The sequence below is a fragment of the Mobula birostris genome, chromosome 3 (genome assembly GCF_030028105.1).
Source record: "Mobula birostris isolate sMobBir1 chromosome 3, sMobBir1.hap1, whole genome shotgun sequence".
In the NCBI taxonomy this organism is placed as follows: Eukaryota; Metazoa; Chordata; class Chondrichthyes; order Myliobatiformes; family Myliobatidae; genus Mobula; species Mobula birostris.
In genome coordinates, this window is record NC_092372.1 from 54091920 (window position 1) to 54105756 (window position 13837).

Sequence of the window (13837 nt, forward strand, 5' to 3'; positions counted from 1 at the left end):
GTTTATCTCATCATGATCAACCATCAGAGTACCGTCATTTTTACGAATCTTAACAACCTGGTGTTTAACCAAAGCCGATTTCAGTTGATTAGCCAGTAGTTTGCCAGTTTTATCACCATGTATATAGAATTGACCCCTAGTTTTAATTAATTGATTTTCAATCGAAGATGATAGCAATAGACTATGTCCCATTTGAAGTTCGACTCTCTATTTAAAAGGCTCCTGATTAGGAGTGATAGGGTATTTCTTGTCAATTTCTTTGATCTTGTCAACCAGCTTAAGTATTTCCTCATTAGTTCACTTTTTCAGTCCAGCATAATATGAAATAATATGTCCACGAATATATGCTTTAAAAGTGTCCCATAGAACCCTGCTGGAAATACCCTCTGTAAAATTCGTTGTGAAGAAAAAATTACTCTGTTTCTCAATGAAATTAACGAAGTCCGAGTTCTGGAGCAGAGTGGTATTAAATCGCCATTGTCTAGTACTAGAAGATATATCCATTGACTTAATAGATAGTTTCAATGGCACATGATCGGAGACAACAATGGAGTCATATTTGCAGTCAGTAACAAGTGGAATTAATCGAGAGTCAATAAGAAAGTAATAAAGTTTAGAATAACAATGATATGCACGTGAAAAGAATGAAAACTCTTTATCGTTGAGATGTGGAAATCTCCAAATTTCTGAAATTCCAGAGTCAACCATAAAAGAGTTAATAAGAGTAGCCGATTTGTTTGGGAATGCCTGATTAGACATAGATCTATCCATCAAGGGATTTAAACAACAGTTAAAATCTCCACTCATAATCAGCATATAATCGTTTAAATTAGGAAGGGATGTAAAGAGATATTTTAAAAATTCAGGACAATCAACATTTGGAGCGTAAACATTAACCATAGCAACTTTTCTGTTAAATAACAACTAGTAATTAACAAAAATCTACCATTTGAATCTGAAGTAGTCTCATAATACACAAACAAAATTGAAGGGTCTATAAACATAGAAACGCCTTTTACTTTGGCCTGTGAATTCAAATGGTACTGTTGGTCCTTCCAAAGCCTTAAAAAACGCTGATTATCCTTTTTCCACACGAGTTTCTTGTATGAAAATACAAAAATGGCGTCCCGGGACGGGTTCTCCGGGCCTGTGCAAGCGAGCTAGCTGGAGTATTTGCTGACATCTTCAACTGCTCCTTGCTTCAGCCTAAGGTCCTCTCGTGTTTTAAGAAGGCAACGATAATCCCAGTGCTGAGGAACAGCAAGGTGGCATGCCTGAATGACTATCGACCTGTGGCTCTGACATCAATTACTATGAGGTGCTTCGAGAGATTGGTTATGGCACGCATCAACCACAGCCTACCGGTCAACCTTGACACTTTGCAATTCGCCTAGCAGAGCAACAGGTCAACAGCAGATGCCATCTCTCTGGCCCTACATTCCTCCTTAGAACACCTGGAGAATAAAGATGCATATGTAAGGCTCCTTTTTATTGACTACAGCTCTGCCTTTAATACCATCATTCCAAATAAACTGATTCCTAAGCTCCGGAACCTGGGCCTTAGCACTCAGATCTGCAGCTGGATCTTCAACTTCCTCACAGACAGGATCCAGGCTGTAAAAATAGGGGACAAGCTCTCCTCTACAATCACTCTGAGCACCGGTGCCCCACAAGGCTGTGTACTCAGCCCCCTGCTGTAATTACTGTACACCCATGATTGTGTAGCCAAGTTTCCGTCATACTCAATATACAAGTTTGATGATGCCACAACAATTGTAGGCCGTATCTCGGGTAATGATGAGATTGAGTACAGAGGTGAAATTAAGAACCTGGTGGCATGGTGCGAAGACAATAACCTATCCCTCAACGTCAGCAAGACGAAGGAATTGTTGTTGACTTCAGAAGGAGTAGCGGACCGCACGACCCAATTTACATCGGTGGTGCGCAAATGGAACAGGTCAAATGCTTTATGTTCCTCGGGGTCGACATCACAAATGACCTGACTTGGTTCAACCATGCAGAGTTCACTGCCAAGAAGGCCCACCAGCGCCTTTACTTCCTGAGAAAATTGAAGAAATTTGGCCTGTCCCCTAAAACCCTCACTAGTTTTTATAGATGCACCACAGAAAGCATTCTTCTAGGGTGCATCACAACCTGGTATGGAAGTTGCCCTGTCCAAGACCAAAAGAAGCTGCATAAGATCGTGAACACAGCGCAGCACATCACACAAACCAATCTTCCGTCCGTGGATTATCCAGTGCTGCCAGGATAATCAAGGACACGATCCACCCAGCCAACACACTTTTCGTCCCTCTTCCCTCTGGGAGAAGGCTCAGGAGCTTGAAGACTTGTACAGCCAGATTTGGGAACAGTTTCTTTCCAACTGTGATAAGACTGCTGAACAGATCCTGACCCGGATCTGGGCCGTACCCTCCAGATATCTGGACCAGCCTCTCAGTTTTTTTGCACTACCTTACTTCCCAGTTTTCTATTTATGATTTATAATTTAAATTTTTAATATTTACTAATTTTAACTATTTTTAATATTTAATAGTTGTAATCCAGGGAGTGGGAAGCGCAGAATCAAATATCGCTGTGATAACTGTACGTTCTAGTACCAATTGTCTGGCGACAATAAAGTATAAAGTATAAATATAAGCATTCGTCCTATGGAATACTCTAAAAATTTTCTACCACTTAATCGGGTGGTTTAAACCATCTGTATTCCAAAGAACCAAATTAGTAATCTTATCCATAGTACTGAAATTGAGCATAAGGTATGTAAAGGGTTAACCAGAATATAGACTCATGACCCCGGAAGAGGAAGAAAGGATCACAGAGGAACCGGAAATCACAACATTTCGGACATTTTGGTAGTTTCAAGTCAGCCTGTTTAAAGAAAAAATCTAAGTTAAAAATAAGAACAAAAATACCACTCCCTTTCACAAAAACTCAGAAAAAAGCCAGAAAGTGGCCACTGCTAAATCTAACCCCATCTCTCCAGAAGGCAACCCAAAAGAAATATGTTTTTCTTAAAAAACACCACCCGTGGTCAAAAAAGTAAAACAGCAATTACTATAAATATAAAGAAAAGATTACAAGTACAAACGTAAAATAGTTTCTTCTTACTCATATTTCAAAAAAAAGACACCTAGCGCCAATTCATATTATTAAATTTTCATATATAAATGATCGGAAATGACGCAGCAAGAAAAAATAAATTCTGAGAAGGAGAGCAATCCGCCATCTTAAGACGTAATACTTCTTCAGTTAAGTTTCAAAGAAAAATCAAACACTAAATCTACTACTTAATTACTCTCAAAAGCAAAAAGATTAAAAGTGAAAAATACTAACAAAAAAAGAATATCTTTATTCAAAAATACAAAAGATACCTACACTACAAAACCAAATCAGAAACTCTCAAATTATAAAAATCTAAATCTGTAAGCTGAATAATAGCTTTGTTTTTTTTTTAAAAAGAACAGTGCGTTAATTAGTTCTTAGCAGAGGGAGACAGATTGTCAAGAAAGCTTTGAGCTTCGTCCGGAGTTTTAAAGAAACGATGAGATTTATCTGCCAGAATAATTCTCAGACACGCTGGGAACAGCAACACTAAGTTGAAGCCCTTACGATAGAGTTCTGACACCTGTGGTTTAAAAGCCATCCATTCCTTCAATACTTCCGGGCTGAAATCTTCAACGATGTGAAACCTGAAACTTTGAAAATCGATCATACCTTTCCGGCGAGCAACTCGTATTACTTGTTCCTTAATATGAACATAGTGAAATCAGACAATGACAGATCTCGGTTTAAATTCTTTGGAAAGTTTGTGGTGTAATGTACGATGGGCGCGATCTAACAATGGAGGGGCATCCCAAAACTCCTGGACCAAACACATTCATTAACAATTTAGAAAAGTATTTAGTAGGATCGCCCGTCTCAACATCTTCGGGAAGCCCGATTATTCGCAGATTCTGTTGCCGAGAACGATTTTCAAGATCGATAATCTCTGATTTATAATGTTCCAACTGCTGAGATGTCGAAGCTAGGTTTTTCTCGAAAGATTCAATTTTTTGGTTCCTATTTCAACCAGCTTCATCTAGCTCTGAAATTCTAATGTGTTGTTGATCAACTTCGCATCTGAACGATTTAACGTCATCTTGAATCATCTTCAAAAACTTCTTCAAACACGGCAAATCTTTGGTTAAGTGAATCCTCTAAAAGTTTCGACATTGTTTCAAAAGTTAATTGAGTTTGTTTAGATGCTTTGGGATCGCCATCTTTTTTCCCCGTTCCCGCCGGAGTCCTTCCCGTTTTTAACTTCTTGTCCTCTGGTCAGTATTTTCAGTAAGTTAAAATCAAAGTTCAAAGATATCTTTGTAGTATAAACCCTTTAGTGTGGGTATAGATAAAGTAAATAATGGTGGTTACAGCTAAAACAAGTAAAGGGAATGGAGCGAAGCCAAAGTGTACCTCACACCATGAGCGCCTCCTGGAGAGTCCGATCCCTAGTTCTATTATTATCCCACAAGAGGATCTGTATGCATCTTACATATGCGGTGAATGTATTTTTTAAAAACATTTTATTATGTTCCCTCCCTCTACTGAGCTACTGATACAACATTAATTCTATTATTATAAGCAAAAATACTAAATATTTTCATCTTAACTTCTGGCAATTATTGCTTCTGTGACAACACAATTATGTCCACAAATATGCTATAAAATCAGTTAAATTTATATAGTAAATAGCTGTTTCTGAATAGGCATAGAAGAACTTTAGATATACAGTATTTTGCCCTTTCCTATCTTTTGACAAAGGCAATCGGATTTTAGCTTGATGCATTATATAGGCAGATATATTCAATTAGTTGATTTATTTCGTAAAAATTAGAGTTATACAGTTCTTTGTATCTTTGATCAAAACATTTGTAGTTTCACTGTTTTTGTGTCTGGAATCAGTGCAAAGCAAAACAGTATCATATATTTGGTGAGCAGTAGATGAAGGAATTAGAAAACAAAACTGATCCTGTATAATCAAAGAACCTGATCAGTTTTTGTTGTGGAGTGAAATACACTATGCACTAATCCTGAGATTTTCAGCCCAAAGTAAAAATATGTCCCATTGTTTCATAAGCACTCACCTGCCTTGAGAGTGATTTTCTCAGCTTAAAACCTGCAAAAGAAAACAGCTATGTCATTTTTTGACTTTTTGTTAACTGTAGAAGTAATACCATATCCACATATTAAAATCCAAAACAAATTCAGTGTTTATTAATTCTATTTTTAGCACCTGTGCAGAAAAGATCATATGGTAATTTAGTGTTTTTTTTTGACTATATTGAATTATAAGATACAATGTGATAGTTTATTTTCAGTAGTTAGATAGCAATTGGATATATTTAAGAGACTTGTTGAAGAGTGTAGAAAATCTTTTAAAATAAAAGATTGGAATGTAAAAATAACTAGATTAGTAAAAGGGCTATAGTAATTGATAGACAGATTTCACACCTATAATTAAAGGAATGGTCACCCTGGTAGATTGATCAATATCAAGTGTGCAGCAGAACAGGAGGATGAAGACAGATGGAATCTTCTACAATTGTGGAACTAGATGAGTTCAACCCAGGTTCTGGGCTAATATCTTGGGTGTCATCTGTTTGGAATTTACATAAATACCTTGTGACTGTATGGGTTTCCTAAGGTGCATGCAGTTGTAGCTAAAGAGCTCTCTTCTAGTAGCAACATCGGGTTAAAATGAAAAAAAAAGCTAAAGAAAATAATAAAATTGTTCATGCAAAAGAGCACACCAGAAAGTACTGTTCTTTACTATTTGTAGAAATCAGAATATTAGCTTTTGTTTATGGGCTAACATTACAAAGAATATGGGAAAAAAATACAGGCTATTTGCTTTCCCCAAAAGATCTATTCCATGCAGGCCTTTATGAAAAATAAAGTTATCTGAAAAACTCTGGAGCGCAAGAACTTGATTTTAAAAAAAACTGAGAAGCTTATGAAAGGATTTCTCAAAAGTTGAGGTCTCGCAGCAGAAGATGCTGCCACCAATATTGAGATTAAAGAAGAGATTGTTAGAACTGGGGAAAGGCAGATATGTCACAGATTTGTAGAGTTAGAATAAATTACAGTGACAGAAAGATGAAAATTATAGTCTTGAAAACAAGAAAGAGAATTCCAAAACTGCAGGGTGACTTAACAGAGGAATGATAGAAGTTAGCAGAGAAAGTGTTGTTTTTACAGGAATAAGGGACAAATCTGCATCTGAGCATTCCATAACACTAGTGCATTGAAACACCTTTTCATTTTGTGCTATTGACAATAACAAATTCCAGACATTTTTAAATAAAAATATGGATTATTTCTCACAAATGGATGCTCATTGTTGTCAGCCTAAGTGTTCTAAGTAATTTCCATTACCCCCACAGTCAGAGCTCCTTATGCAATCCCCATTTGCACCTAGGCCAAACATTTCCTATGTAACCAGATACAAAATTTGTTTGGATAATGAAACATATATACAAACAAAACAAACTAGACAATGTAAAATTAATGGAAAATAGGCCGCAGTCATCAACACATCGAGCAAAATACCACTAAATCAATTGGACATGGTTTTAGAGTAGGTTCTGCAAAGTAAATGAGATTTGTGAATTGGACTGGGTTAGGGATGGGTATCAAAAGTGACCTTCAAAATATGAAAAGTTTGTTAGATAGGTGCTCTTAAAGTCTAGTGAGGAATACTCTTTCCCAATGTGATCAGCATATTTCAAATTTTCACGTTCATGTGGAAGTTCCAAACTTACTGATGCACAAGAGGCTAACTGCTTCTGCCAAACTAACCAAAATGAGCTCTGCTGATATCGTAAATGTAATGCAGGAACATTTAGAGCCAAAACCATTGTTCATTGCTGAAAGCTTTCGGTTTCATAAGCAGAATCAAAAACAAAGAGGAGTCTATTTCAATGTACATGGTTAAATTGAAGAGACTGTCTGAGCAATGTCTGCTCAGTCTTGGGCTTAATGATGCATGAGAGATTGTTTAATTTGTGGAATCTTATAAGGAATCTTTCAAAAAATGGATACTAATGGAAGCATAACGAATAGTTAAAAGAACAATTGAAATCGTTCGATCAATGGAAACCAGAGAGAAATTCAAAATTGAGTTGCAGTCAGGAATGAAAGTAATCCTGAATAAAATTGCAAAATCTAAACAGAAACCAGCCTGGCCAAACAAATTGCGCTACTGCTGTGGGAGGGGCTCACGCACACCAAACCAATTCAGATTTAAAAGTGGAACTTGCACAAAATGCAACAAAGTACACATACAAATAGCATGTCAAGCAAACTAAAATAAATGGACTGCACAGGGAAGTGTCACATTGGGGTGCTAGGAACACTGAAGTACAAGGAACAAGACTTGACTGGAGTAAGGACATGACAGGATTCAGGCAAGGAGCAGGGACAAGAACGCAAACTTGGGCTAGGGAAAGCAGGACCAGGACTAGGAGCCATGGACTAGGAGACAAGGCTTGGACTCCGAGATCAAGACTGGACAAGGACCCAGAACCTGGGTCTTGCCTCGGACTCAGACCCCAGAACCAGGCAAGGACGTGACTTGGCTGCTGGCTGGGGTCTTGGTTTTTGAGCTTGACTTGAGGCTGGGGTCTTGGGACTTGAGGCTGTGGGATCCTCGAGGCTAGGGTTCTTGGAGCTTGGCTGCGGGATCCTCGAGGCTAGGGTTCTTGGAGCTTGGCTGCGGGATCCTCGAGGCTAGGGTTCTTGGAGCTTGGCTGCGGGATCCTCGAGGCTAGGGTTCTTGGAGCTTGGCTGCGGGATCCTCGAGGCTAGGGTTCTTGGAGCTTGGCTGCGGGATCCTCGAGGCTAGGGTTCTTGGAGCTTGGCTGCGGGATCCTCGAGGCTAGGGTTCTTGGAGCTTGGCTGCGGGATCCTCGAGGCTAGGGTTCTTGGAGCTCGGCTGCGGGATCCTCGAGGCTAGGGTTCTTGGAGCTTGGCTGCGGGATCCTCGAGGCTAGGGTTCTTGGAGCTCGGCTGCGGGATCCTCGAGGCTAGGGTTCTTGGAGCTTGGCTGCGGGATCCTCGAGGCTAGGGTTCTTGGAGCTTGGCTGCGGGATCCTCGAGGCTAGGGTTCTTGGAGCTTGGCTGCGGGATCCTCGAGGCTAGGGTTCTTGGAGCTTGGCTGCGAGATCCTCGAGGCTAGGGTTCTTGGAGCTTGGCTGCGGGATCCTCGAGGCTAGGGTTCTTGGAGCTTGGCTGCGGGATCCTCGAGGCTAGGGTTCTTGGAGCTTGGCTGCGGGATCCTCGAGGCTAGGGTTCTTGGAGCTTGGCTGCGGGATCCTCGAGGCTAGGGTTCTTGGAGCTTGGCTGCGGGATCCTCGAGGCTAGGGTTCTTGGAGCTTGGCTGCGGGATCCTCGAGGCTAGGGTTCTTGGAGCTTGGCTGCGGGATCCTCGAGGCTAGGGTTCTTGGAGCTTGGCTGCGGGATCCTCGAGGCTAGGGTTCTTGGAGCTTGGCTGCGGGATCCTCGAGGCTAGGGTTCTTGGAGCTTGGCTGCGGGATCCTCGAGGCTAGGGTTCTTGGAGCTTGGCTGCGGGATCCTCGAGGCTAGGGTTCTTGGAGCTTGGCTGCGGGATCCTCGAGGCTAGGGTTCTTGGAGCTTGGCTGCGGGATCCTCGAGGCTAGGGTTCTTGGAGCTTGGCTGCGGGATCCTCGAGGCTAGGGTTCTTGGAGCTTGGCTGCGGGATCCTCGAGGCTAGGGTTCTTGGAGCTTGGCTGCGGGATCTTCAAGGCTTGGGTTCTTGGAGCTTGGCTGCATGATCTTCATTTTGAAATGCAGAGGCTGATAACTCAGAGGCTAGAGCTGAGAGACAGACTGGGAACTGAACATCAACATAGAGCCGGGACTTATCCTTCGACAGGCCGGGACTCATCTTTAACACAACACTAACATGAGACAGGACAGAACATAGACATAGAGCCGGGACTTATCCTACAACAAGCCGGGACTCAACTTCATCTCCACACCAAGGTGGGACAGGTCCACCTGCTGGACAGCCAGACTTACCCAACAGAGGCAAAGACAAGGCATGTCCCCCCGCAGGGCAATGGCAAAACAACCTGACTTACCCCACGGAGGCGAGGACAAGAAGAGACAAACACCACAGGACAACAGACAGTTCCATCTCTGCTCCGGGGAAGCTTCGAGTCTCAGTTCAGCCAGCAACCTCAGCTGGCTATGGAAACAGCCGGATCCCTACCTAGCTCAGAGTGGCTGACGGCCACTCAGCTGGCCCAGGAAACAGCCAAATCGATACCGCAAAGAGAACTCCAACAAGTGGCAACAAGTCTCCATGAAGCGATGGTCCTCCAATCAGGCCTAGAGATCACAAATGGTTTCACTAGACTTCCATCAGTAGGTTGCTCCAAGGGGGACTGACAAGACAAACCAGCAGCCCACACTCAACCCCAAGGCTACTTACATTGCAAGCCCAAAGATGGGAATCAGGTGACTATAATTAACTCAAACAAGGGACAGCTGGAAGACCTGGAGTCCTGAGTCCACAGACCGGACCATGAACCGGACTGCGGACTTCATGGACCGGACCATGACAGGAAGAGAAAAATATAAAAAGTCAAGTTGCTGTTTCAAAAAGCACTAATCTACATTCTGTTGATGAACCATCTGATAATGATTACAGTGACACAGGACTGAGTAGCCTTAAGATTTACAATGTGAAAAACAAACAATAAACAAGCAATATGGCTTAAACCAGAAATGAATAGCCAATTAAATAAAATCTAATTGGACACTGGCTTGCCTGTTTCAGTCATTCCAAGCAATGAGTCTGAATGGCATTTCAAAGATACTGAACTGCAACCAGCAGATATCCAGCTAAGAACATATATTGGAGAAAAGATCATTCCTGTGGGAATGATATTTCTTACAGTGAAATACAGTAATCAACTAGCCATATTGGGCCTGTATGCAGTAAAAAAAAAAACAGGAGGGCCAGCACTGTGGGGATGTGCTTGATGAGACAACTCCAACTTGATTGGAGAACCATCCACCATTTACATGCCAAATCACCTGTAATAGAGTCAACCAAAAGTGAATTAAGGAAGATAATGGATGATGCTACAGCAGTGTTCAAGGATGGCATCAGAAAACTCAAACATATCAAGGGCAAAATAGTATTAAATGAAAATGCCACACCAAGTCTTAGAAAGCCTGTTCCAATTTCTTACACCATCTCTGATAAAGTAGCCAGTGAGCTGCATCACTTGGAGGCTGAAGGAATTCTTTCCTAGGAGCCCATGGCCAACACCAGTGGTCCCAGTAGCCAAGAAGGTTGGTTCTCTCAGGATGTATGATGATTTTAAGGTCACCATCAACCCACTACTGAAGGTACTGATATCTTTGCAAATCTTTCTGGACTTAGTTGAAGCCTGCCTACAGATGGAATTGGAAGAAGGGTCCAGACTGTTTCTCACCATAAACACTCAAAAGGCTTTATCATTATAATTCTTATTTTTGGAGTAGCATCTGCATTTGCACTCTGCCAGAAAGCTATAGACTAGGTGCAGCAAGGCTGTCCAGACACTCTGTATTACCTGAATGGCATCATTGTGACTGGTAAGGAACCTCTCCAAGATCTCAAGGCAATGTTAAAAGATTAGAAGATTATGGACTCAGAGCATGATGTGACAAATCTTAACTCTTTAAACCAGTATCACTTACTGTGGTCACACCACTGACACACAAACATTACACAAGTGTGCTGAGAAAATTCAAGCAGTGCTAGATGTCCTAGCGCCAAAGGATGTATCAGATTTGCAGCACTTCTTAGGATTTGTCAATTACTATAACAGGTTCCTGCCAAACCTGACTACTGTGCTCCATCCCTTGAACTCATTACTACAAATCGGGAAGAAGTGGCAATGGACAAAGTAGGGGTGGCTTTCCAAAAAGTAAATGAAATGTTAGCGTCACACTCAATATGTACTCACACATATTGATCCACATCATCCCAGTGAAGCTTGGCATCCCAGTTAAGGATGCCAATGTGTCCAGAAGAAATAGATAGATAGATACTATATTGATCCCAAAGGAAATTACTGTGTCACAGTAGCATTACAAGTGCACAAATATACAAATATTAGAAGTAGGAAGTAATAAAAAACAAGTTACCTCAAACAGTCTAACAGGAGGGGGTACTCACTTCCCCGGCTATAGATTAACTCATTATAGAGCCTAATGACTGAGGGTAACAATGACCTCATATAGCACTCTTTAGAGCAACGCATGAAGGTATCCAGAGCTGTCAGAACCACTTCCTACAACAACCACAGAGGAGGCCAAAAAATTTGATGTTGTTTCACATCCATAAGTCTCACCTGTAAAGCAGAGTGATCCCCATCATCAGGAAAGTGATTATCTCACAAGAGTAAGAAAACCTCCAAAGCATAGAACATAGAAATCTACAGCATATTACAGGCCCTTCGGCCTACAATGTTGCGCCAACCATGTAACCTACTCTAGAAACTGCTTAGAGTTACCCTACTGCATAGCCCTCTACTATTCTAAGCTCCATGTACCTATCGAAGAGTCTCTCAAAATACCCAAGACTTCTGCATAGTACTGTATTTGTCAATATGGAGCAGACAGCAAGTGTGTAAATCTGGCAGGAGCAAAGGATGTTGGGAATGGAGAGGGTGGAGTGGCACATTGTGGGACAGGTGGCAGAAAAGGGAGACCAGGGGTGGAGTGTGGCACGGACACTAGTCAAGGTCATTTGATTCCAAACAATTGGTTTAGTTTTTGATTACAGAATGTCTCCTTGGTGCTTCCTGCTCCCTCCCCTTTTCCCTTTTCCCCACCATGATTCCCTTCTCCCTGCCTCCTTCCCACTCTCAGTCCACAATAGAGACCCATATCAGAATCAGGTTTATCATCACTCATATATGCCATGAAATTTTTTTGTGGTAGTACAGTGCAATACATCAAACTATTACAGCACTGTGCAAAGGTCTCAGGCGCCCTACCTACATATATGTGCCTAAGGCTTGTGCACAATAATGTATTGTTTCATTAAGCATTCTTGTTCATTTAAATAATTATGGCTCCATGAATGAAGTATGTGAATAGCATACGTCAACACGTCACCATGCCATACTTAAAATAAAGGTAAAATTCAGCACGTTATTCCCAGTTCTCTGTTTTTTCCCTTTTAATTAGTTTTTATGTTTTGGAGTTACAAAACATAACCGTAGGGCACTGAAAATCTATGCAATCAACTGGGGTGAGTGTTCAAGGACACAGAAACATAGAAAGCCTACAGCACAATACAGGCCCTTTGGCCCACAATGCTGTGTCGAACATGTATTTACTTTAGAAATTACCTAGGGTTACCCATAGCCCTCTATTTTTCTAAGCTCCATGTACCTATCCAAGAGACTTTTAAAAGACTCTTATCGTATCCGCCTCCACCACCGTCGCTGGCAGCCCATTCCATGCACTCACCACTGTGTAAAAAAAACTTACCCCTGACATCTCTTCTGTACCTACTTCCAATCACCTTAAAACTGTGCCCTCTCGTGTTAGCTATTTCAGCCTCTGATTATCCACATGATCAATGCCTCTCGTCATCTTATACACCTTTATCAGGTCACCTCTCATCCTATGTCACTCCAAAGAGAAAAGGCCAAGTTCACTCAACCTATTCTCATAAGGCATGCTCCCCAATCCAGGCAACATCCTTGTAAATCTCCTCTGCACCCTTTCTATGGTTTCCACATCCCTCCTGTAGTGAGGTGACCAGAACTGAGCACAGTACTCCAATGGGGTCTGACCAGGGTACTATATAGCTGTAACAATACCTCTCAGCTCTTGAACTCAATCCCACGGTTGATGAGGGCTAATACATTGTATGCCTTCTTAACCACACAGTCAACCTGCGCAGCAGCTTTGAGTGTCCTATGGACTCGGAGCCTAAGATCCCTCTGATCCTTCACAGTGCCAAGAGTCTTACCATTAATATCATATTCTTCCATTATATTTGACCTACTTATCTGGGTTGAACTCCATCTACCACTTCTCAGCCCAGTTTTGCATCCAATCAATGTCCTGCTGTAACCTCTGACAGCCCTCCACACTAGCCATAACACCGCCAACCTTTTACTAACCCATCCCTCCACTTCCTCATCCAGGTCACTTATAAAAATCACAAAGAGAAGGGGTCACATGGATGCAATTGGGCGACATAGGCTTGTGGGCCGGAAGGGCTTGTTACCATGCTATATCTCAAATAAAGAAATAAAATCATTGTCATAGGTTGGGGCATGGACTATAAAGTTAGGACATAATGTTGAAACTTTACTGGTGAAGTGCATTTGGAGTATTGTATGTACTTCTGGTTGCCACACTTTAGGAAGGATATGGTTGGCTAGACAGTGCAGAAAAGATTCAGCTTTTCTATTCTTCCTGCCAAAATGAATAACCTCACACTAGCTCTCAACTCCCAAACCTCTACATGCCAAAGTGCCTGAAGCACTGTGACATTCATTAGCTCAGCTGCATTGGTTATACTGGTGAGTGTTCACCATGGATATCAATATGACGGCTGTAGTATTAAAACTTTCATCAAAGCTCCTTGGAGGAACATCGAAAACCTCTAAGGAGAATGGATTATGTGCATGTTCTGCTTGCTTTAACCGATGTGCTATCCTTCAGGAAATAGAGAGGTGCTGTGAAAATACATTTAAGTTATAGAGGCAGGAGTTAATTGCTTGATGAGGGAGTACAA

General features: G+C 41.6%; 1 protein-coding gene across 4 annotated transcripts in view; it reads right to left on the reverse strand.

Annotated features, from left to right (window-relative positions):
• micu3a (mitochondrial calcium uptake family, member 3a) overlaps positions 1 to 13837 on the reverse strand; it is a 178723-nt gene that overhangs the window by 98366 nt on the left and 66520 nt on the right. For all 4 annotated transcript variants that reach the window (XR_011885347.1, XM_072252655.1, XM_072252656.1 and 1 more), the window contains exon 3: positions 5145 to 5176. Coding sequence is in view for 3 of the 4 variants with exons in the window: in XM_072252655.1 (XP_072108756.1) it covers positions 5145 to 5176 (32 nt within the window). In the remaining variant the exon portion in view is untranslated. The remainder of the gene's footprint in view (positions 1 to 5144; positions 5177 to 13837) is intronic.